The sequence below is a fragment of the Mesocricetus auratus genome, unplaced genomic scaffold (genome assembly GCF_017639785.1).
Source record: "Mesocricetus auratus isolate SY011 unplaced genomic scaffold, BCM_Maur_2.0 Super-Scaffold_100044, whole genome shotgun sequence".
NCBI lineage: Eukaryota > Metazoa > Chordata > Mammalia > Rodentia > Cricetidae > Mesocricetus > Mesocricetus auratus.
Window position 1 is genome coordinate 328,220 of NW_024429221.1, and position 25,531 is coordinate 353,750.

At 46.0% G+C, this 25,531-nt stretch overlaps 1 protein-coding gene across 2 annotated transcripts; it reads left to right on the forward strand.

Moving 5' to 3' along the window:
* Window positions 1-44: 44 nt before the first annotated feature.
* Cwc15 (CWC15 spliceosome associated protein homolog) lies at window positions 45-11,708 on the forward strand. Of its 2 annotated transcripts, none has more exons than XM_005084025.4 (7): window positions 45-195; window positions 1,757-1,895; window positions 2,383-2,495; window positions 3,047-3,135; window positions 4,456-4,563; window positions 8,598-8,716; window positions 11,526-11,708. In XM_005084025.4, exons 2-7 carry the CDS (start codon window positions 1,765-1,767, stop codon window positions 11,653-11,655), a joined length of 690 nt encoding a protein of 229 aa, XP_005084082.1. In that variant the 5' UTR covers window positions 45-195; window positions 1,757-1,764; the 3' UTR covers window positions 11,656-11,708. The 2 variants fall into 2 exon arrangements, with proteins under 2 accessions (XP_005084082.1, XP_040591186.1); XM_040735252.1 differs by lacking the exon at window positions 45-195 and adding an exon at window positions 596-691.
* The last annotated feature ends 13,823 nt before the right edge of the window (window positions 11,709-25,531 follow it).

Below are 25,531 nucleotides of genomic sequence, written 5' to 3' on the forward strand. Positions count from 1 at the left end.
GGGAGCGCGGAGGTTTTTGCTTCCGGGGCTTAACTGAGCCCCAGGGGCCGAGAGCGGCGGCCCCGCCGTTTGTTTCCGGTCTTGGGCTGGAGCACCCCCCGCCCCGTCCCCCGGCGCAGAGCTTTCTGGGAGCTCGCGGCTGCGATGGTCCGTGGGTGAGCCTGCGAAGAAGGTGTTGCGTGGGACCCCGCCAGGGTGAGCCGCAGCGGGGGGCCGTGGTGGTTCGTGGTCCCTGTGAGGGTGGCACCCGGAAGGCCGGGATCGCCGCCGGGGCCCCGGGGCGGGAGCGGCGGCCGAGCCGAGCACGGCGCGGCGCGGCTTGCGGAGGAAAGTCCTCCCCACGGGGTCTGTGTCAGCCGACCGAGGCCGAGCAGCCCTGTAGTGAGGTCGGAATTCTTAGTTGACAGCTCGAAGCTGAACGTGGGCCCCCAGGTTCTCTTGTTGCTGTAGCGACAAGTCTCGTGTAGCCCAGGCTAGCTTCGAACTCCTGATTCTCCTGCTGTTCGCCTTCCAGGCGCCTGGGACCACAGGAGTGCACCTAGCTCGGGGTGGGCTCTTGATGCTTCTCGGGGTGGGGTTCCGGCTTTCTGGGCATTGCTAGAGTTAGAGCGTACCCAAGGTCTTGTACATGCTGGGGTGACTGTCGTAGAAGAAAATTGGATCAACAAAACTGTCGGGTAGCGTTGCCCAGGTGAATGTCACCGGGTTTTAAACTAACTCTTAAGACACTGAAGTTTGAGACTGATCGGTGACTTTAGGAGAAATTTGGTGTTTTGTTTGCATTTTTTTTCTTTTTGGTTTATTTACTGTTGTGTGAGGCTTCTTATAGAAATGCGGATCTTAGCTAGACGTGATGGTGGCACACCTTTAACTCCACCTTTCCAGAGGCAGAGTTGGCTTCTAGGCCAGCCTGATCCACATAGTTCCAGGGCAGCCAGAGCTACATCGTGAGACCCTATGTCCAAACAAAACAAATGCCGGGCAGTGGTGGCGCACGCCTTTAATCCCAGCACTCGGGAGGCAGAGGCAGGCAGATCTCTGTGAGTTCCAGGAAAGCTTCTAAAGCAATACAGAGAAACCCTGTCTGAAAAACCAAAACCAAACACACGCAAAAAAAACTCAACCTAGTGCTAGTATATAGGGTAGAGCTCACATACCCAAGATACACGCCCCTTTGGGACAGGCGAGAGATAAAAGAGAAGAGAAAGTAAGCCTCTAGGATGCTGACTGCGTTCAGAGAGCTTCCCAGCTTCTCTCGTAAGTAATTTCTCCTGATAATAAACATCCTTGCCTCCAAGTTGCATTGATTCCTTGTCACTAGTAGGATAACAAGAATTTTTAAGACAATCATTTATTTTAAAAGCCACATTGCACTGTTGTGTGAGATCTGCCATCATGTGTCAGAATTCTCATAATACTACAGAAATGTCAGCATTCCATAGATGACAAAACCAAGCTAGGAGACTTGCCCAGGGCTACCTACCTAGAACAAAAGCACAAACTCAGATCTTCATATAAGTTGTTTTTGTTTGTGTGGGTTTTCTTTTTTAACTTAAGAGCTGCCTGGCAGGACATAATAGTGTACACCTTACCTTGAGTTTCATAATTCTGCACTTTTAGAAATTTCTGTTAAAGCAAACTATTTAAGCAATTTGGGGGAGAGTTTTGAAAATTAGTCATAAGCATAGATATTTATGAATGATTTCTAAGATGAGAGAGTTCTACTGACTATAACTTAATCTCACTTTTGTCCAAGGATAAAAGATGACGACAGCAGCCAGGCCGACTTTTGAGCCCGCGAGAGGCGGGAGAGGGAAAGGAGAAGGGGATTTGAGCCAGCTCTCAAAGCAGTATTCAAGCAGAGACCTCCCCTCTCACACAAAGATAAAATACAGGTAATGATGCCCTGTTCACAGAACGGGACCCAACCTGCATGACTTCTGATTGTCTCTACATTGTTGTATCTATGTTACCTGTTTTCAGAGAAATGGGATTCAAAGGAGTGTGGTTTTTCAGGGATTCCTTTGTGGGGTGAAGCACTCATCCGTGATAAGTACCTCCAAAAAGGCTGAGCTGTAGGAATATGAAGTGTTACTGTGGCAGTCCTTGAGCTGATTAATATTTTAAACAGCCAATGACACTTCATTGAGTCTGCAGCCGTATTGGAGGAAAATGCATGCTTCGGTTTGTTCTAAAAATAGTAATACTGAGAACCATCGCCCGCACCTATTAATAACCTTCACACTGGAATATTATCTTGTCTTTCATTTTATGCGGGAGGGACGGTTGTATTCTGAATTGTGTTAAATTGCTGTAGCCATATGGATTTTTTTCCTTGACAATTGAGAGTAACATTTCTAACCCAGTTTCTTTCTGCTTAAGGCAAACTACACAGGATGCCCCTGAAGAGGTTCGCAGCCGTGACTTTAGGAGAGAGTTGGAAGAGAGAGAGAGAGCTGCTGCAAGGGAAAAAAATCGGGACCGACCAAACCGAGGTACCACACTGTCCCGAGTTCTGTCTCAGAGTTATGTGGTGGGAATTGTTTGTGTCTTGGTCATGGAGATGGCATTTTTGTGCACTGTACCTCTTTGATAAATGATTAGAGATGATAATGGGGCTCATTCCAGTCCCATTTTCTCATGCTTTGGTATTAGAAGAAACGGTGATCTGGAGTGTCTAAAGCCATCATTTCAGAACCTGTCATAGACTTTCGACTTTACAGCAGCTGGGACCCAGGCCTTCTGTCTAGAGCTACCCAATTTTATTCATTCCTCCGTGTGACTGAGAAGCATCAGTGACCCTTCTTGTGTTTCTGGGGTGTGTAAGCATTGGTAAATTTCCTGAGATGCTGCAGTCCTCAATACTCTTTAATCCATTTAATATTTACTGCCACATATTTCTCAAAGGGTTTTTTGCCAGCCACTGGGTGAATCCCTGTCTGCCACTATGTTTTGTGCGGATTCTTTTCGCCCAAAAGTTTCTAAAATGTTATTTTAAAATGCAGTGTTTATTTCATTAAACTAAATGTTTGGTTTTTTTTTTCAGAACATACAACTTCCTCTTCAGTGTCAAAGAAGCCCCGCTTAGACCAGATTCCTGCTGCCAACCTTGATGCTGATGATCCCCTCACAGATGTATGTTTTAGTTTTTAGTTTTTTCTTTTTAACACTTCCTAAGTGCTGGAAATGGGCCTCTGCCACTGGGCCCAGCTTGTCATATTTTCTTGACTTTTTCTTTTTCTTTTGATTTCTTGACTTTTTCTTTTTATTTTGACTTTGTGAAATGATCTGTATTTATTTTCACCTACTGTTACTGAAATGTATCATTTACCTCAACTTTAACCTTATTAACTGTTTTTAAAACAAAGTGTTCTCCTGCGTCAAATCTTTTACTAGAGGCTTAGTTTGGAGGGCTGCATGAAATCAGTTTGTGAAAAAGGATGTGTCCACCTATGACCGAATTGTCAGTGGTGTAGAAGGTTAAGCTGCCTTGCTGTAACTCCACAGGACACCCTCAGGCTGAGGAGTGCCCTGTGAGCCTTTGAGCATTCCACCTAGTTCTGCCTTCTATTTTCCTTAGATATATTGCCCTTCTTAGACACATAATGTGCATGGGCCCCTTGGTGATTAGGGAGGCAAGTAATCTGAACAGATTGAGCGTGAATGCTCCTGGGACCCTACAGCCTTTTTTGTTGTGTTAGCTCAGGCTGGCCTAGTAATCACAGCCTCCAGCCTCATGCTTGAGCCTCCTGAGTGCTGGGTTTACAGATGCATCTCCTGCACTGACTCCCAACCTCACTTTGGCACTTCCTATATAACTGAACATATGTGAATGACCTTAAATTGCAGACATATGTCAGCAATTATAGAGTAGGCAGAGAGTTATTAAAATAACCCTTACACTAAGTGAAATTCTGTTATTCACTCAAAATTTTTCTTTTGGAATCTTAGTGCCCTCACCTGCTGACTTAGTCATTTTGAGCTACATGAACTTTTTTGAGGTGAGACACTGTGCATTGTACTGTGTTTCATTCTGACGGTTACTTGTTTTGGAATGTTTCCATAGAAAAATGCTTTTTGGCCTGGTGGTAATGGTACACATCTTTAATCCCAGCACTCAGGAGGTAGAGGCAGGCAAGTTCCAGGACAGACAGAGCTGTTACACAGAGAAACCTTGTCTTGACAACCCCCTCCCCCCAAAAAAAGAAAACCCTTTTTGACCATCTAAATATGAAAGGTATTTTACCAGGGATTGACATTTTAGTTAGTATTCATGAATTTTGTTGGGTTTTATTTATTTTTATTGGTTGTTAGTCTTAACTACGATATTTGGTGCATTTGGTTTTCAATTAGGAAAATTCATTTTGTTCCAAAGACTTGGTGAGTATAGTTTCTGTGAGAAAGGTGGATAACGTGTTTTCTTTCTGGATCCTGGGTCGCCTTGATCTGCCATAGGAGGAAGATGAGGACTTTGAAGAGGAGAGCGATGACGATGATACTGCAGCTCTTCTTGCAGAGCTAGAAAAAATAAAGAAGGAAAGAGCTGAAGAGCAGGCCAGAAAGGTAGGGTTTGGTATTCACGTTTCTCCACATTCTAAAGCAGAGTTCTTTTTCACTCCAAATATTGTAATACCTGTAGACCTGTCTTTTTAAAATGGCATTCTAACTCCCCTAATTACATTAAATACCTTTCAGATAGTTCACACAATGCTCAATTTATGAGTGAACAAATGAGTGAACTTTAGTCTCTAATTAAATGTAAGGTGGTTTACCTCACTTGTTTCTCAAGCTTCCTAGTGCTGCAACTCTTTAATACAGTTCCTCGTGTTGTTGTGACCCCAACCATAAAATTATTTCATTGCTACCTCATAATTATACTTTTGCTACTATTATGAATCATAACGTAAATATCTGTTTTCTGATGGTTTTAGGCAACCCCGGTGAAAGGCTCATTCTACTGCCCTACCCTCCCCAAAGGGGTTGCAACTCATAGCTTGAGAACCAGTGGTCTACAAAGATTCTTTTCCTGTTTCCTGCCTAATTTGAAACACTCTGTCTCAAAAAACTGAATAGGTTTTATACAGTCCAGACAAGTTACCTAGTTTCAATATCTGTAAAGGGAGGCTTTTCATTGCTAGCCCCTTTGGTTTATCAGCCGCCAGTCGCCTGGGCTCTGCCGCATTGTAGTCCCCAAATAACACACAAGATGCTGTATTAATTATGAAGCTGTTGGCCTTGCTTGTTTCTTACTGGCTAGCTCTGACTTAAGTATTTACCCCATAACTGTTAATCTAAGTATTTCTCTTACCAGAGCAAAGTTTCCGGGCTTCTTATCCCTATTTCAGTTACATCTTGACTCTCTGTGTTTCTCCTACCCAGAGTCCTCCTTGACTCCTAGTCCCACCTATCTTGCTTCCCTATTGGCCAACAGTGCTTTATTGACATATACACAGGACTTCCCCAACAAATATCCACAATCTCTTCACCTGTACAATGGGAGAAAATAGTATCCAAGTCAAAGAATCACTAAGCTAGGTCCTAGTGCTGAGCGCTCAAGCAGTTTTCAGGGTTGAGAGCTCCCTGGGCTACACAGAAAGTAGAGTGTTCAATAGAGTGCTGGAGTTTGTAAAGCAGTGCTAAGGAAGTCAGGCTTTTGTTCGGTGGGATCATGGATGTCAGCAGGATTAATGTCTTGACAAAGGTAGAGAGATGGAAAAAGTCTGAAGCTGTTTCAGTGCTCCTCCTGTGCAATGAAATGAACATAATCTGCATGGTGAGAGTTAAAAGTAAGAGCTAGAGAGATGGCTCAGGGGTTAAGAGCACTGGCTGCTCCTGCCGAGGTCCCGAGTTTGATTCCCAGCACCCATGTGGTGGCTCGGTTTTAGGGGATCTGGCACTTCTTTCTGGCCTCCTCAGTCATCAGGCATGAATGTGGGGCATAGACAAACCTGCAGACAAATACCCCATAAAAGAAAAACTAGAAGAAAAGGAGTGCAAGTGAGCGAGGTGAACGGGTGGTAAAGTTCTCAGGGAGGTGGGTAAATCACCTCCATTGGGGGTCCATTGGTTCTGTGATCTGATACTTGGAGAGTGGAAGCCTGGGCCTGTTGAGAGAAAGAGGTCATTGAGTTTCATATTGAACACATAAAGCATCGACTTAGAGGCCTCTGCTCCATATCCAACCAGAGCAGCACAGCTTTTGTGTGGACATTGGTGTAGGATTTTATTTCAGCCAGTAATTGTTCTGTTTTTAAAAAGAAAGGGGAAAAGACTTGAGGGAAAAGCACTCGTGTGGACCAACACCAAGCACCTCGGGAAGTTGAGTTCATGTGAGTCAGAAGGGTCAAGGAAGAATTCAGAAAAGGGACTCGGAGGCTGTCCAAACTCAGAGTGGAAGAAAGCATAACAATTCTCATCAAGTAATAGTTCTCATTAAAGTTTGGCATAGAGTGCCTAATTCCTGTAATAAACAGCTTCAGTTTTGTATCTTTTTTTTTTTTAATTTTCAAGAAGAGTCATTGGCATGCCACTAGCGGGCACCTGCTAGATGCCTAACTGTTGGTTTTCTCGTTGACTCTTAGGGAATAGGTAGGCATTTTTTAAGGTCTTAAGAAGTTGTTGGAATTTCATGTAATGTATTGGTATTTCTTGGAGTTGAGTGACAGCTTCACATCTTTTTATCCCTGTCTCCTTACCTTAGCTGCTTTTTTAAGGTGTTTTACAGTAGCAACATATTCAACCCAATTAGCCTATTGTTAGGGATCAGCACACTTCCCGTAAGGACCAGACAGTAAATACTCTTGTGAGGCTGGTCACCCAGCTGTATTGTAGTGTCTCTGTTGCTATTACAGCACGGAAGTGGCCACAGTGCCTGTGGAAATAGGGTGGCCATGTTCTCCAAAATCTCAAGCCTGGGGGAGAGTGTAGATTTGATCCACAGGCTGTCTGACCATTCACCTACAAGTTTGGCATCGGGTAGGGAAGGAATTGGCTTTTCTTCCCAGTGCTGTGTGTTAAGTGTAAGCCTGAATGCATTATATGCGTACTCCTGGTTTTCTGGCATCTTTGGAAAACATCTGTTTTTACCTTCATTTGTTTTGCTGGATTCGGGGACAGCTTTCAAAAATCAGTTCTCTCCTTCCATAGTGTGGGAACCGGGGGTTGGGTTCAGGCCGTCAGGCTTGTGACAGGCACCTTTACTGGCTGAGTCAGCTCAGCAGTTCCTCCCACCCCAATAAAGCGGATCACTTTTAGAAAGTTTTCAGTCTCCACAGTGACCTAAAAGATTTTCCCCACAAGTGACATCCTCTCACCCACCAGTTACTTGTCCTGGTAAAAATGAAACCCATTGTCCACACTTCATATTAACATATGTATCAGGAGCCTTTATGGAAAATTAGGCTCACTTTAGAGTGACTCCTAGGGAGTCCCTTCATCGATTTGATACTTGATTTAAGTTGTGTTAGCAGATAACTATGAAAATGACAGGAAAGAATTCTAGAAATTTAGCATTTCTCATTCTTAAATAGGGTGATCTGAATTTGAAGGAAATGATGCTAAAATAAAAGTGAAAAAAAATTATATAGACATGATGACTCATACCTGTAATCCCAACACTTGGTGGCTATGGCAGGAAAATCACAGGCTGAATACCAAACACAGCTAGTAATGAAAACTTGTGTCTTTAAAGCAAAAGAGAGCATGGGCAAGATGGCCCAGCAAGGACCCACATGATGAGAGAACAGGTCCCTGCATTTGTCCCCTAACTGTCATTGCAACATAGTACCCATATGCACACATGTACACTAAGTAAACATAAAAATGCTTCTTAAACAGTTATAACCATGAAGAAAGTATATAAGGTATATTAGATCATTCACAATAAAGCATAAAAGCAGAAGGTATTTTATGATAGTTTGTGTTGTCTTAGGAATTGCTCCTTAGTTAATAACTAAGCAATTCTAGAGATGGAAGCTTACATTATTAGTAATGTAAAATTAAATTTACATTAAGTAGCCCTTTAAAAAGTGAGGCAGTCACCTTGCTGAGCTGTTCTTTGACAATATGTTCTTAAATTTTAAGTGTTTATTAATATGCTCCTAAACTTAATCTGTAAGTAACTAAATTAAGTGCTTACATCTGCATCTTAGCTTCTCACACTTGAGAGACTGATGACTATGTTGGCAAGGATGAGATACTTGTAGTAAAAATGGCAAAGTATTTACTTTTTATAAAGAAGTTTTTCTGGCATGTATCAAGAATCAAAAAGAGGAGTGAGTCAGTTGGTAAAGGGCTTTCCTGCCACGTGCCAAGCCCTAGGTCCCATCCCTAGCACCAAAAAACTGGGCCTTGTGCATGCCTGTGGTGCACAGCCATGCACTCAGGAGGTGGGTCAAAAGTTCAGGGTCATCCTCTGCTACCTGGCAAGTCCCATGCCAGCTTGGGCTACAGGAGAACCTGTCTCAACAAAGAAAGGAAAGAAGGAGAAAGAAAACTGTCTTTTCTCCCTGTACGGTCTGGCAGATGCTCATTTGTGGACCAATGTAAGACAACTGACCTGCAGTTCGTAACTTTGTGTCTCCCTCTGTCATTGACAGGAACAAGAACAAAAAGCAGAGGAAGAGAGAATTCGGATGGAAAATATTCTGAGTGGAAACCCCCTCCTAAATCTCACTGGCCCATCCCAGCCTCAGGCCAACTTCAAGGTTAAAAGAAGGTACTAAAAGTAATGGGTGGGCTGGATGGTGGTGGCGCACACCATTAATCCCAGCACTTGAGGAGCAGAGACAGGTGGATCTCTGTGAGTCTGAGACTAGGCTGGTCTACAGAGTGAGTTCCAGGACAGCAGGGCTGCATAAACCCTGTCTTAACCAAGGGTGATAAAAAGTAATGGGTTAATCTATGTGCATGGTCCATGATTTGTATTATATGTTACATAGTAAGGCTTCTAAGACCCCACCTCCTATTTATAACCTCAATCAGATTTTAGAATGATGGGAGAAGGAAGAGGGGCAGGATGACTTCATTTGAATGCATACTCATAACAACCAAGTCTCTGCCTAGTCATGGTCTAAACATGACCACTAGCTTCATGACTGTAGCTATGAAACCTGTGTGTGAGATATGAGTGGAAGGCCGTCAAGGCCGCCCCTCACAGTTCAGCTCTGGAAGGATTCAGGGAACTTGCCATGAGTTTATTGATGTTTGATATTATAAGCTACACACAGGTCATACAGTTGTGAGTATTCATAGGTATACGTCCAGGTCACGAGGTGGAAAGACATAAACTTCCTTACACTCCTGTTCCCTGTAATGTCACTAAACAGTGTCCTGCAGGAGCACCTGTTGGGTAGAGTCAAGTTGGTTGTGTACTGTAGGCACAATGACGGTGAGAGGCGATGCAGGTCTCCAGTGCCGGCCAAGGCTAAGCTTAAGCCAGGCTGGGAGGGCACTGTCTGCACTGCATGTGGGGGAGGGCACTGTCTGCACTGCATGTGGAGGAGGAGGGCACTCTCTGCACTGCATGTGGAGGAGGAAGGGCACTCTGCACTGCATGTGGAGAAGGAGGGCACTCTCTGCACTGCATGTGGAGGAGGAAGGGCACTCTGCACTGCATGTGGAGGAGGAGGGCACTCTGCACTGCATGTGGAGGAGGAAGGGCACTCTGCACTGCATGTGGAGGAGGAGGGCACTCTCTGCACTGCATGTGGAGGGGGGCACTGTGCACTGCACGTGGAGGAGGGCACTGTCTGCACTGCATGTGATGTGGAGGAGGAGGACACTGTCTGCACTGCATGTGGAGGGGGGCACTGGAGAGCTGGGGAAGTATGTACAGTGTGATAGCAGGTGAGGATGTAGGAAGAAGAATGAGCGCTTACAAAGACACTGCGGGCAGTGTGGCCCTGTGTCAGCAGTGAGGCCTCCTGTTGCCTTCCTGCTCACCCCACTGCTGTCTCGTCAGCACAGGAGCACTGCCCCAGCCGCCCCGCCCTCCTGCACCTCACCACACAGTTCATGTCCCTGCTCGCGTACAGAGAAAGCTCCATCTTCATCCAAGCCCCTTTCTCATCCCAGCACCCTGGATCTTTAAAGTCACCATGGTAGCTGCTTTTTTCTTCACTTGATCACAGTAAAAGAACAGTCCTTGTGGTGACTTAAAGCTAAAGATTTAACACACATTCCTGAAGACAACAGAACAGTCAAGGGAAGCTTTGCTGACAACCAGCAGTTTATCAGACAGCAGACTCTAAGCATTTGACCTGAGCAGTTGTAGGGCAGGCATGGGGAGGAGTGTGTCTTATACTGAGCATGAAGGAGGAAACAGGTTTCAAGCATGCTAGGTTTGGATGCTCTGTACGTCTCTAAGTGCATCTAGCCTGTGTGTTTCTGCAGTTGGGTCAAGCTGGTAATAGTCACCAGCATGGGCAGGGGGAAATGAGGGCTGTGTCAGTGCCTGGAGTAGTGCGCAGCATAAGCTCAGAGTAAGTACTTAGAAACTAGTATTTGGATTTAAAATCCTAGGCTAAGGCTAAGCAGGCAGAGAGGAGGACAGCCAAGACATTCCCATGGTGTTGTGAGAGGAGATGAGTGGTGGTCTAGGAATGCCGTATGCCCTTGTGAATGCTACTATCTTAGCAACACAGAGGGAGGGGCAGTTTGCGTGCTGGAAGCAAGGGACCGAAAACTCATTGGGAATGAGTTAAGAGGGAAACAACGATAAGTTGCATGTTGAGTATGAAGCAGTCTGGTTTATTCTTCCCTTTGTGAATGCAGGAGCAAAATATCCCAGTTGCACCAAACTGCTCAGCTTCTCACATGTGCTACGTCACTGACGGCAAATTTACTCACAATTTCCATTAAGTGTGTATAGTCCTCGCTCATTTTCCTTGTGCAGTTTCTCCTGGTAAACACACATCGGCGCACACTGGCACGTTATGTAGGCAGTGTTTTATGTGTGCTTGTGTGCGGCTTTGTCATGGGGAGGGCTTTATGTTCTGTATGGAGGTGCTGCTCTGGAGTTAGGCACTCTGCTTTCCATGGGTGCTTTCTGAAATCCAGCCGAGTTCTCCTCTGAGCTCCTCAGCAGATACTTCGTCACTGTTAATGGAGACTTGGGCCAATCTGTAAATCTTAATTGTTACAGTCCTGTAGTTCCTTCTTTTGTTGCATTATGTGTGAGCAGCATGATGGATATAATTGATTAGAAGTACAAAGCAGCAGGTAGCGATCACTTACTGTCTAGTGGTGTGGGGTCAGGACCATGGCCCTGCCTCTTGGTTTTAGACCTGAGCACAGTATGTGTGTCTGCTTCGTAACTCAGCTGCTCCCCTTAGAGGAGTGGTGTGTGCTCTGAGTATCTGAGTATGGCGCCTCCTGCTCTGACAGCCCACCACAGGCCACTGGCTCTTCTGCTGTCAGGTGGCAGCTTGTTGAGTGTCTGTGTTGATTAAGTCTTACAGCCTGTGTGGTATTCCTGTTTCCTGATAGAATTATAAGGGATTTGTTTTCTTTTTTTCTCTCTTTAGGTGGGACGATGACGTCGTTTTTAAGAACTGTGCAAAGGGTATAGATGATCAGAAGAAAGACAAAAGATTTGTAAATGATACACTTCGATCTGAATTTCACAAAAAGTTCATGGAGAAATATATTAAGTAGTACAGTTTTATGTGCTTAATTAAAGTCTAATAAAATGTTAGGGATCAATTTGACTTTTGGGGGGTTTGTTCTTTCCAGTTCGAACTTTCTCAACCTCTCCCCCTTAGTGTGGTGTTTTATCTGATAATGGATTTAGAGGTGGGTCTGACCAGTTTCCAGTCTCTAAATGTTTCCGGTCTTATTTTCTTTTTAATATAGGGAAAAGGGAATCTGCTTGGAATAATTATTTTTAACCTAAGTAAACCGGTGTCCCCAACTTTTTGTCATAATTTATGCAGCTTATAGAAAGTTGCATAATTTCTTTTCAAAATGAAAAGTACCTTTATGTATTGTTTTTAATGCATTAAATTTTCCCTTTATCTCACATTGATTTGAGGTCCACTGGTAGATGACAGCACTGTATTTTTTAAGTGTGGTGGAGGATAAGGGGATTCCACTTCAGAGAACATGTCACCATAAGTCACCTGGGGTGGGTTAGGAGATGCCTGCTATGTCAGTCTTGCAAACAATATTCTTTTCTTTTGGCCTGACATCCATTCCCAGAACATAGATGAGTGCAGATACTCATTCATGTCCTTTGAAGCTATGTCCACACACTGAGATAGATACCAAGCTGTCTTGAGGTTTACATTAATGCTGACAAAGCTATTCTTTGAATGGCTTATTGTCATGGAAGATATTTCTGTGCCAAGCCAGAGGGAAAAATACAGCCATAAAAAGCATAATTTCTAAGAAATGTAGCTTTAAATGTGCCACGTTGATAGAAAATTTGGGACCACAAATTGAGCCTTTCCCAAATGGGAAGCATTTCCTTTCTTTTAAGATATTTTGCTGCATAGGCTCACTTCAACTGGGCAGCCGGAGCTCTTAAGAACTGGGGCTTCCAGATGTCAGCAACCAAGCCCAGGTCAGACTTTTAAAAATCAATTGGCATGTCTCATTTCCTCTTGTTATTTAGCCATTAAAAAAGAGAAAGCATACTAATTTGTTGCTCTTGCAGAGGACATTCCGTTTCTGTCACAACAGTCTCCAGGGATCTAATGCCTTCGTCTGGCCTTCATGCACTACACCCAGACACATAGAGAAAAAGATGCAGATTCATCTGTGTAGAATTGACACCGTTGTATGTTGCCTGAATTGAGAGTGAAGCTGGGAAGGGAGCGAGGTCTCCATCTCACAGCATCCTTTGAGTCTTTGTAAAGGTTGGGTCTCTTTTTCCTCATTTGTAGCATGGCTGTGATTGTCTCCCTAGCCCCATTCATAAACTACACTCCTGCAGAGTTTCTACGGGAGTACATTCTAGTTCTGAAACCGTTTTCACATGCCAGCTCTCTTAGGGATTTCTCATTTCCTTTTAATAAAATGCACTGTTCTCTCCTGGCCTGGATCACGGAGCCCTGTAAGAGGGAGAAGGGAAGAAGAATGTGTGCCAGGTTTCCAATCCAAAATGCCTTTTCCTCATTCAGTGATTCAAATTCCTTCCCTTTTTGACAGAGAGGGGCGGTGATAGGGAAAGGGGGCTAGCTAATCAAAGCAGCTGCCTCAGAGCATGCCCATGTCAGCAAGTGTCACAGCCCGAGGCTGGGTAGAGGACAGTTCCATTGAGACTAAGACATCCTCAACACTCAGGGCTCCTTCAAAGTCCCTAGTCCTATGCCTGTTCCAGAAGGTTGTTAGATGAGAACTAGGGCTGAGTCTCTCCCTTGAATCCTTTACTTCTAAGAAGCCAAAGGGCGTTGTGGTGTTTTCTTGTCTTGCCAGGTCCCACCGCCCTTCTCAGCCCCAAATAAGCACACAGAGACTTATATTAACTATAAAATTGTTGGCGATGATTAGGGCTTCTTACTGGCTAGCTCTGTCTTAATTATTAACCCATTTCTATCAGTCTATGTATTTCCACGTGGTCTTGACTTACTGGAGAATGTCTGGACCTTCTCCTCTGCTGACTACATGGCAACTGTCCTTGGTAGGCTCCCTCTGCCTACCTTTCCCAGAATTCTCCTCCTAGCCCCGCCTGTCTTCCTGACTCATTGGCCAGACAATGTTTTATTCATCAACCAATAAGAGAAACGTGTATACAGAAGGGCGTCCCCCATCAAAAGAGAGAAGTAAAGCTGCCAGTGAGAAAACTGAGAATAACTAATAGGTGGCAATGTCTGGGCAGCAAATAAATCTCCTATGCACAGGCAGGTCCCGCAGATACCCAGATCCTGTGCAGGTCATTTCATATCACCTGGCTAAGCTGCTGTCATACCACCCACCTCTTAAACACTTAGTGAATGACCACCAGTCAGAAGATAGAAAGCTCCCATTCACCGTAGCTACAGAGAGTATAAAACACATAGTCATAACTTAACAAGAATGTGCTGAAACTCTCAAGAAAACTAACACTATTCTGGGACACTTCATAAGTGGGAGGGCTCAGTAGTTGAAAGTTAGTTCCCCAGCCAAGAGAAATCACAATTCCAGTAGTTTCCTTCCTTTAAAAAGTTAATATTTGAAGCCAAGCATGGTGGCACATGATGCCTTTAATCCCAGTAATCAGGAGGCAGAGGCAGGTGGATCTCTTGAATTTGAGGCCAGCTTGGTCTATAAAGTGGGTTTCAGGACAGCCAGGGCTGTTACCTAGAGAAACACCAAAAGAAAGTATTTGAACAAACTATTTAAAATGTTTCCATTAGAACAAATTTGTGATGATGTAGCATGTCCTTAATTCCAGAGGCAGATGGATCTCTGAGTTCTAGGCCAGTTTGATGTATATAGTGAATTTGAGGCCAGCCAGGGATACATAGTAAGACCCTAGAGAGATGGCTCAGAGGTTAAGAGCACTGACACCTCTTCCTGAGGTCTTGAGTTCAATTCCCAGCAACCACATGGTGGCTCACAACCATCCGTAATGAGATCTGGTGCCCTCTTCTGCCGTGCAGGCATACTTACAGGCAGAACACTATACTAAATAAATAAAATCTTTTAAAAAAATAAAATAATAATAAATTTATAAGGATATCCAGAAAAATAGCTAACGGGAAGCAATAGTAAGAATTTTACCTAAGTTTTTAAGTCCCTCTTCCCCTCCCTCCCCCTCTCTGTATGTGTTTGTGAGGGCACGAGCATGCATAGCATGCGTGTAGAGGTTAGAGCACGGCTTTGGGTGTTGGCCCTCACCTGCTTTGAGGCAGGGTCGTTTTTACTGCTGCATTGCATACTCCAGGCTAGCTGTTGTCTAAGCTTCCAGGACCCCCGCCCCCATGTCTGCCTCTCATCTTGCTGTAGGTGTGATGGGATTACAGAGCATTCACTGCATTCAGCTTTCCTTGGGATTCAAGCTCAGACTGTCCTACAGCACTCTCTTCACTGAATCATTTCCCCTGGGCCTTCCCTACCAACTTTCAAATGGACTATAAATATGCAAATATTAGTATGCTTCTGCTGAAACTGGAGAGCTCAGATGTAGACGGTTCACACACAGCATACACCGTAGCAGAACATGCATGTTTCTTGTAAGTTGCTGTAGGCCTTTGTCCTGTTAGATTGTACTAACCCTTCTTCAAAAGAGGAAGCACCTGTTCGGCATTTCAAGTCCCCACTGCTGGATTTCATGAAAGTCAACATGGTAAAGTCCTGTGCGTTTGGTCTAGATATCACGTATTCACAGGCTAGTCTGGACTCAAAGCAGATACCAAGTGCTGATACCCAGAATGCTTCCGCAGGTACATCCCTGTAGAGGGCATGAGCTCTCTGTGCTCACAGGTAAGAACTGGGGAAGCGGGATGTTAAGCGTTCAGGCTTCTCTATTAAACAGAGGAGACATGTATGCCTGTTTTCCATCCAGAAAGTTGGGAGTGGTTGTTTTATACTGGTGACCATACCAGATCCTAAGCCCTTAAGCTATAGAACCCATCTTCGTGGTAGAGGCCACGTGTGCTATGCAAAACAGTTTCAACATTGTCAATCCTTAAGCTTTATTGTACACATGGAATTGATACAACTGTTAGCAGGAAGCTTTTTTTTTTTTTCAAAAGTGTGCTCTACTCAGATATGTCTGAAACAAACTGCACGGTGCCGGGTTCCGGATGTTTGAACCAGTACCACAAACCAGATTGTGCTGAGCCAGACTTTCTCGCCTCTCCCAGATTGTTTCTCTGCTGCCATTAGCATTTGGAGGGACCCACATAAATGCCCATGTGCAGACATTCGCAGTATTTCTCCTTCCCCGGTGGTTTCTCCATCCCTTAACACACACAGCTGTACCCCTCCCGCTGCTTCAGCACCATGGACCGGTGGCTTGCTGTATCCCACACACTCTGAGAATGGGCAGTGACAAGAGACTCCCGGACCCTGGGACCAAGAGAGAAATCATATTTGTACCTTGAAGTCAGACAACCCTGAGCTCCTGGCCTTCCTTCCTGCGGCCTGAGCAAATTGATGTTAGTAGCCATTGTCAGAAGCCTAAATTTCCCTTGTTAGAGAAATAGACCCCCAAATGTTTGGTCCCCTATAATTCTGTTCTATATTAAACTGCTCATAGATTTTCCTTGTCAAGATTATGACTCTTAGATATTCATACACAAATGTATAAAAGATGTTCAAAAATGCATGTTGAATGACCATGCCCATCACCGGCACAGGGTGAGGAGGCAACCCACTTGACTAAGGCGAACAGGCTCTGAGTAGCAATCAGACAAGATGCTTTGTCCTGAACAAAGCCTGGCCCTGTGGGACACAGAACACTCTTACATGTAGTAGGTTCTCTGTTTTCTCTCCCCTCCCAGACTGTACTGACAATAAAACTCTTGACTGAAGAAACAGGAGATTGTGCTGGTTCCTCTTTCACTGGGCCCAGACTGAGAGATCTCAAACTGTGAGCCTGCTGCTGGCCTTGGAGGATTTTATTTGCTGAGCTTTTCATGTTGTTAGAAATTACACTCCTTGAACAATATTAAGAAGGAGGAAATTTTGCCGGGCGGTGGTGGTGCACGCCTTTAATCCCAGCACTTGGGAGGCAGAGGCAGGCAGATATCTGTGAGTTTGAGGCCAGCCTGGACGACAGAGTGAGTTCCAGGACAGCCTCCAAAGCCACAGAGAAACCCTGTCTCAAAAAACAAAAACAAAAAACAAAAAAAAAAAGGAGGAAGTTTCTTAACCTTCAGAGATCAAGAGCTATGTAAATCCTGTATATACTCACTGTAAAGAAATCTGCCCACAGAATAGGAAAAGATATTCACCAACCCCAAAGGGCTGATTTCCAAAATATACAAAGAACTCAAGAAGCAAGTCTCCAAAACACCAAATAATCCAATTAAAAAGTGGACTACAGAACTACATAGAGAATTCTCAATAGAGGAGTCTAAAATGGCTGAGAGGCACTTAAGAAAGTGCTTAACATCCTTAGCCATCCGGGAAATGCAAATCAAAACAACTCTGAGATACCATCTTACTCCTGTCAGAATGCCTAAAATCAAAAACACCAATGACAGTTTATGCTGGAGAGGATGTGGAGAATGGGGAACACCCGTTCACTGGTGGTGGGAGTGTCGACTTTGGAAATCAGTATGGAGATTCCTCAGGAAAATGGGAATTAGTCTACCACAAGACTTAGCAATTCCACTCTTAGGCATATATCCAAAAGATGCCCATTCATACAACAAGGGTGTCTGTTCTACTATGTTCATAGCAGCACTATTTGTAATTGCCAGAACCTGGAAGCAACCGTGATGCCCTTCAACTGAAGAATATATGGAGAAAATGTGGTACATTTACACAATGGAGTACTACTCAGCAGAAAAAAAAAAGCAATGGAATCTTGAAATTCACAGGCAAATGGATGGCACTAGAAGAAACCATCCTGAGTGAGGTAACCCAGTCACAAAAAAACAAACATGGTATGTACTCACTCATATATGGATTTTAGTCATAGAACAAAGGATTACTAGCCTACAATCCACACCACCAGAGAAACTAGGAAACAAGGAGAACCCTAACAGAGATATATATGGTCCCCTGGAGATGGGGAAAGGGACAAGGTCTCCTGAGCAAATTGGGAGCATGGGGAAGGGGAGAGTAGATTAGGAGAAAGAGAAGGAGAGAAGAGGAGGTCATGAGGGAGCAGGAAGATTGAGTCGGGAACAATAGAGGAGAGCATGAAAAGAGATACCATAATAGAGGGAGCCATTATAGGTTTAAAGAGAAATCTGGCACTAGAGAATTGTCCAGATATCTACAAGGATGACCCTAACTAACAATCTAAGCAATAGTGGAGAGGCCACCTTAAATGCCCTTCTCTGATAATGAGATGATGACTACCTTATCTGCCATCCTAGAACCTTCATCCAGTAGCTGATGGAAGCAGAAGCAAACACCCATAGTTAAACACTGAGCTGAACTCTGGAATCCAGTTGCAGAGAGGGAGGAGTGATGAGCAAAGAGGTCAAGACCATGCTGGGAAACCCACAGAAACAGCTGACCTGAACAAGCGGGAGCTCATGGACTGATTGTTGGGAAAACAGCATAGGACTGTTCCAGACCCCCTGAATGTGGGTGTCAGTGAGGAGGCCTGGGCAGTCTATGGGGCCTCTGATAGTAGTGGATCAGTATTTATCCTTAGTACATGAATGGGCTTTAGGAACCCATTCCCCATAGAGGGGTCTCTCACCCTAGACACATGAGGGAGGGTGTAGGCCTGCTCCAAATGATATGACAGACTTTGAAGATCCCCCATGGAAAGGCCTTGCCCTCCCTGGGGAGCAGAAAGGGAATGGGATAGGGGGCTGGTGGGGGGTGGGGGAGGAAGGAAGGGAGAGGGAACTGGGATTGACATGTAAAACAAGCTTGTTTCTAATTTAAAAAAAGAAAAATCTGGTTGTGGCCAACCAGAGCTTGCAAGTATGGGGCTGGGTCCCCGCACATGTGCAGTTTTGTGACTTAGCCCTGTTGTTGGCAAGAGCCCACATGGAATGCGCCGACTCTCTTCCAGAGACGAGGAGACAGGTTCAGAATGGGTACCTCTTGAGAAGGGTCCACATCCGTGACTTACTGGAGCTGACTGCAGAGCAGAGTCCCGGGTGAGGCCAGCCAAACACGCTCTGATTTCTCCCAGAAGTCCCTGCACGTCTACCTGAGGGACTCAGAGTTCGATGATGCCCTTGTACGACACTGTGCCCCACCACAGAAGCCCAGCCTACGTACCTCCCTCCCCTCGGCGCGGGGCAGCTCTGCTCCTCTGGAAACGTTTTTAATATCATCTCTGTGTCATCACGTCTCTTCCCTAGAGCGTAGTAGGCATCACACTGCACACATGTCTCCTTCATTGTCCCGTGTGCACATGTCACTCCAGGATACTCTTCAAGTCCCGGCACTGTTAACATGGGCACTACAAAGCCAGGTGGTGGCACACGCCTTTAGTCCCAGCACTCAGGAGGCAAGACAGGAGGATGTCTATGAGTTCAAGGCCAGCCTGGTCTACAGAGCTAGTTCCAGGACAGCCAGCGCTACACAGAGAATCCTTCTCTTGAAAAACAAAATGAAAAACATGGGCACTACAGTGAAGAATTAATAAATGGGACTTCATGAAACTAAAAAAACTTCTGCATGGCAAAAGTCACCATCATTAGGACAAAGCAGCAGCCTACAGAATGGGAAAGGATTTTTATCAACTCCACATCCGATGGAGGGCTAATATCCAAAATATATAAGGAACTCAAAAAACTACACATTAATAAAAATAATTCAATTTAAAAAATATGGGGTACATATCTAAGCAGAGAATTTTCCAAAGAAGAAATTCAAATGCCTGAGGAACAAAGACATTTTCAACACCCATAGCCATCATGGAAATGCAAACCAAAACTACTGTGAGATTTCATCTCACACCTTTCAGGACTAAGATGAATAAAACAGGTGACCGCTCATGCTGGTGAGGGTTTGGAGTAAAGAGGAACACTCGCCACTGGTGAGAGCACAAACTTGTACAGCTACCGTGGACATAGCGTGGCAGTTCCTCGGGAAGAAGGAATCAATCTGCTTCAAGATCCAGCTGTGCCATTCCTGGGCGTATACCCAAAAGATGCCTCATCACACCCCAAAGACACCTTCTCAACCACGTTCATTGCTGCTCTCTTCATAATGGCCAGAAACTGGAAGCAACCTAGGTGCCCCTCTATAGAAGAATGAATAGAGAAAATGGGGTACATTACACAATGGAGTATTACTCAACTGTTTAAAAAGAATGACATCATGAAATCTAAAGGTAAATGGACAGAACTAGAAAACAAATCATCCTGAGTGAGGTATTCCAGACCCAGAATAACAAATGTGATATGTATTCACTCATGTGTGGATATTAGCTGTCAAGTCAATGACAACCAAGTATACTCTACAGAACCACGGAGGGTATGTACAGAGTAAGGGCTTATAGGGTACAGATAGATCTTGTCAGGAAAGAGAAATAGAATAGGTAGTTATGGATGGATCAAGAGGGGAGGGGAGAGGGGGCTATGTGAGGAAATATGGAGAGAGACAGCTAAAATTATGGGATATTTGAGGGTTAGAATGGAACCTAATACAGTAGAAGCCTCCTAAAATAAATACACATATGAAGGTGATCTAAATGCAGTTACCATAAATGGGGAGACAGAGCCCCAACTGCCCATCTCTTGTAATCAAATGAAGCTTCCAGTATTGGGGAATTGGGCTACAGCTAATTGAGTTGTTGAGAAAGGGGGGCCCATCGGGAATCCCCAAACAACCTAGGCTGTTGCCAAACTGACAGCGAGCCCCCATCACTGAAGACAATACCTATACAACTCACTGGATGCAGAGAAGTCAAGCTGGTGCCCGCATAGAGCCCTCACCCCTCAAGTCAAATCAGATGTTGTTGGTTACTCCCACAAGCCTTGGGCCACCAACGCTTGCAGGCAGGACACCATCACAGATCAAAGGCTTTACGTGTAGCTTGGTACTTACACTGTCCTTTTGGTAGCATGAGGAGCATCTTCCCGTACCAAAGATGCTGACACACAGGGGCTTTTCCTTCCTAGATCTTAATTCATCTCACTGCCCCATGACCAGCCTCCGGGGCCGTCGCTGGGCCTCAAACTGTGTGTGGATGGGACGGACCTTGGAACGTTTTCTTGGGAAGGGTTGTGGAAGAGAGGGCCCGGCTCCTCTCCTCTCTGAGCCCTGGACCTGCCTTTGACTCTTCCCTTTTCCCCTCTGTCTCCTAGGTTCTGATACCCACAGCCCAAAGATACGGGGCACTAAAGTTTCAGTCATGCACTGGGAGACATCTGCAGACTGCTTCCCCGTTTGCCCAGGGGAGGCGGATGATGACGTGTTAGCCCGAGTCCTGCTTGTTGGAGGGGCTGCAGCTGTTAGACACAGGGACATCTCTATGTGCTGTGCTTCCCCGTTTGCCCAGGGGAGGCGGATGACGACGTGTTAGCCCGAGTCCTGCTTGTTGGAGGGGCTGCAGCTGTTAGACACAGGGACATCTCTATGCGCTGTGGTAATCGGCACATGCCGCCTCTCATGGCCCCACCCCTGTCCCCACTTGCAGAAAGCAAGGAGCTGCAAGCTTATCCTCCCAAAAACTGCATGCTGCTGGACAGGCCCTGAGTCTCTCTGAGTCCCCTTCTCTGCAGAGCAGGAATAGAGATCTCTGCTCAGTCCACTTCCCTGGGCTTGCAGTGAGGGGTAAGTGAGCAAATGTGCTGGAGAACTTGGAACAGGAGGCGGCTTGTTTGTGTTTATTGCCCCGTGTTCCTAGCAGACTGTAAATTCCCGGTGTTCTATGCCTCTGTGTAAGGCGTAGGGCTCCGAGTGAGGAAAGACCAGTGATGAGGATGATGTAAAACAAACGAGGTCAAGGTCAGCTAAAACTGAATCAGGCTTTGGTTTGCTTTCCCAGGGACGGGACTTGTCTAAGTATTGCTCTAAAGCTTTAAAAAGACACCATGACCAAGGCAACTCTTACTTTAAAAAAAGAGAAAGCAGTTAATTGAAGGCTTGTTTCCAGTTTTAGAGGGTTAGCCCATTGCCATCGTGGTGGGAAGCATGCCAGCACACGGGCAGAGGGTGCTCGAGAAGCAGCTGAGAGCTACATCTTGTTACACAAGCAGCAGCAGAAAGAGATAGAGTCACTGGGCTTGGTGTGATACATTTCCTCCAACAAGGCCACACCTCCTAATCCTTCTAATCCTTTCAGACAGTTCTACTCCTGGTGACTCAGCATTCAAATATATGAACCTATGGGGGTCATTCTTATTTAAACCCCCACGGGACTTCAGACATGGAAGAATTTGGGAGTCTGCAGGCTGGTGGCCACCCAGACATTCTATACAGGTAGCCCTCAGAGTAATCTGGAGACATCTTCCGAGAGAAAACACCCTCTCCCTTCCAAATGGAGTGCTCTACCAGAAAGATGTTCTTTAGGGTGTCGCCAAATGTGTTTCTCTCTCTGTCCTGGGCCTCCAGATTTCTCTATGAAGTGACTCAGGATGGGTAGACAGGCCCCATCACAAGACACCCTTGAATATACTGCAATGTGTTTGTGCTGGTGTGGGCTACATACAGTTTGTAGAACTGTTTACATGGTACATGAATTTACCATGCATGCAGCAGTGACAAAATCCCTAACAAAGCCACTAAAGGGAAAAGGGCTTTACTTAGCCTCGTGGTTTGAAGAGGTAAAGTCCATGGGGGCTGGCAAGGCCTGACATCCGGGGCTCTAGGGTGATGGATGTGTGCAGCTGGGGCTCGTCACTTCACTTCCCTGTGGTTCCTTCTGCACGAAGTCTCCTGTGAGGAAACTCTGGTTCCCACTGGGCGCCTCTGTCTTCCTCCTGCTCTCCCCACTGGGCGCCTCTGTCTTCCTCCTCCTCTCCCCACTGGGCGCCTCTGTCTTCCTCCTCCTCTCCCCACTGGGCGCCTCTGTCTTCCTCCTCCTCCTCTCCCCACTGGGCGCCTCTGTCTTCCTCCTCCTCTCCCCACTGGCTGCATCTTCTTGCAGCATCCTCTGATCGACCTGGTTATAAGACATCTGCCATGGCCGAAGCGTTTTTACAGCCCTGCTTCCTGCTTTCCCTTCACCGCGCTCGGCCAAGTGTGAACCGAGCTTCTCCGCCCCGCTCTCCCCCCCCCCCCCCCGTGTCCTCCTCTCTTCCTGGGATTCTTTTCCACACCGCCCCTTGCTTTCAGGGGGGAGGATCTTACTTTCTTAGCAGGACCACTCTCATCCTTAATTTTCATCTGGGCCATTATATTCCTGAAACTAAATGACCAGCAGACATTTTATCTCTTACAGGTTAAGGCATCGTCTCTGTCGGAACAAGACTGGACAGAGAAATCAAAGGGCAGGCCTCCTCGTCGAGCAAGATCAGCTCTACATCCCTCATCATCCCCTACAGAATCTGCCTCTCCCCCCTGCAGCTCTCTGTCTCTGCCCCCAGATCTAAGTCCCCCTCTACCTCTTCACTCTCCCGTCTCTTCAAGGAGCTATGACTACACTTTTGAAAGCGTGTTATCATTTTTACAGGATACATTTTGCAATAGCATCTGGGGATAGCTTCAAAATAGTAATGAGAAAGGGAAATGGAGGAGGAACTGAAGGGCTTTCCAGGAACTATTTGTGCGGCTGGGGTTGGGTTCCTGCCATGGAAACTAAAGCTGACACTGCCCAGCCTTGCTGAGGTGTAGGGCTCTGCTGCCTCTTCTTCAAGCCCGACAGGAATCCTGGGTCAGACCACTCTCCATCCCCGAGGAGGGCAGACAGTCTTCTCAGGAGGCTAACTTTACTCAGACATTCTTTGAAGATCTGCAATCTGTTGATAGGGATTCCAGCACTCAGGGTACCACACTGTCCTCCCCTCCCAACTTACCCTTCACATAGAGGCCACACGTTGTAGGAGGAAAACAATGCCGCCATTAACCATGTGACTTATTAGAGGCACATACAGATGAGTTAATAAAAGAGCAATTTACCACACCGCTAACCACACCCACTTTAGGCATGACTAAAGACGTATACGGACGTAGGCAGTGAACTACGTCACTAGCCAGGCCCACTTTTGGGCGTGGCTAGGAGCGTTACGGGGAAGGTATAAAGGACTGAACAACGGAAGTCTTGGTCTCTTTTTCCGGCTTTCGGCTTCCAGTTTGACGGTGGAAAACTACTCGGCTCATCTGGGTTACTTGTTTGGTATCTTGTGAGTAATTTCTACAATAAATACTTAGTTTTACTTTCAGTAAGTGTGCCGTTTATTGTTACAGCATCAACACGTGATGTCTCAACCATCCCTAAATGCATCTCTAGACCAAGAGAATCCCTGGACTCCCTGCAGGAAAGCCATGAGAGGCCATTGCATGAAGCTTGGGAGGTGAAGGCTGAGCTGCGGGGGGGGGCAGGATGTTGTGAACATCAGGACTATGGGGCATCTGCTGAGCAATGCCACAGTGAAGATGTGTGGCCAGCCTAAGGGAGAACCCATGCGCTTTGGGTAGAGCCGAAAGCCAAGACCACCTTTGCCTACTGGAGTAGGTTCCATCGTGAGCTCCAGGTGCTAGACATGGGGGCTATCACGCTGGGTGTTTGCCTGGCTAGATTTTGGTCTTCACTTGCTACCCTCCCATCCCTCCCTTGGGGATGGGGCTGTTTGTTCTGTGCCATTGGACAATGGAAGTGAGTCACTTGCTTTTTATTTTGCTGAGACTCAAATTCAGAGTTTGCCTTGAGTCTCAGAAGAGACTTTGGACATCTCAACAGTGTTGAGTCTGTTAAGGACTATGGAGGTCAACTAAATGCATTTTGCATTGTGAGGTGAAAACCAGACTTCAAAGGCCAGAGACGGAATCTTATGACTTAGGTGATGTGCTTAGGTCTCTAGATGACCGTGGAGTTGTGATGGCTGATCTTGCCATTTTGGCTATATTTAGCACCAGAGTCCATCTCCCTGTTTCTTTACTGCAGATACAGTTCTCTTCCACTATGACTTCCCAGTTATGATTTCCCAGTTATGATAGACTCTGCCCTCAAATCGCCAGCCCCAGAGACCCTTCCTTCCTAAAGGGGCTTTGCCAGGTGTTGCCATAGCAACCAGAAAGGCAGCCAATGGGCCGCCATCCTGCATCCTTACTCGGTAGTTTGCTTTTCAAGTCTTGATGTAGGCACTTTTGCAATGAAGACGCCTCCCTCCCAGGCAGCCACACTGCTGTCCCCTCCACGAAGGACAAGTGAAAGGAGCCTATCAACAGACACTTTCCAACCTTCAGCTCCACATCGGAAACAGGAGGCACGCAGGGAGGAGAAGGCGTTGGGTCCAGGCTGACTAGGAAACTCACAGCGGGCACTTTTCTCCAGCACCCACACGGGGTTGCTGGAGGCTTTGATAGGATTGCAGTGCAGCTGTCTTTCTTCCTGTGCTGAATTCTCCACCCCATCTCACAGCCCAAACTATCTCAGCATCTACTTTCCGAGGTCTCAAACTGGAAATGCATCCTCATGCCACCTACTTCTGTGATGTGTGTGCATGGTGCGTGCGTGGTGCGTGAGTGGTGCGTGCGTGCGTGCGTGCGTGTGTGTGTGTGTGTGTGTGTGTGTGTGTGTGTGTGTGTGTGTGTGTTCTAGCTAGGCTCTAGGGTTCTTCATTTGATCCCAACCCCTCCTGTGGTACAGTCTGAACCCCTGCTTGATCCTGTGTGGCGATGTGTCTCATTTTGGTATATTCAGGACCCAGCAGACTACTCTTTTTTTATTAGTTTATTTTTTACATCCCAATCCTAGTTCCCCTTCCCTCCTCTCTTCCCACTCCCCCCACCCTCCCACCTCCCACATGCTCCCCAGACAGGGTAAGGCCTCCCCCCAGGAAGTCTACAAAGTCTGTCC

Bases quoted from the DNA above. Each gene is read 5' to 3' on its own strand.
- Cwc15 (XM_005084025.4), top strand. From the start codon at position 1,765: ATGACGACAGCAGCCAGGCCGACTTTTGAGCCCGCGAGAGGCGGGAGA. The intron at 2,496-3,046 runs GTACCACACTGT...TTTTTTTTTCAG, and splicing joins TCGGGACCGACCAAACCGAG to AACATACAACTTCCTCTTCA. The intron at 3,136-4,455 runs GTATGTTTTAGT...GATCTGCCATAG, and splicing joins CTGATGATCCCCTCACAGAT to GAGGAAGATGAGGACTTTGA.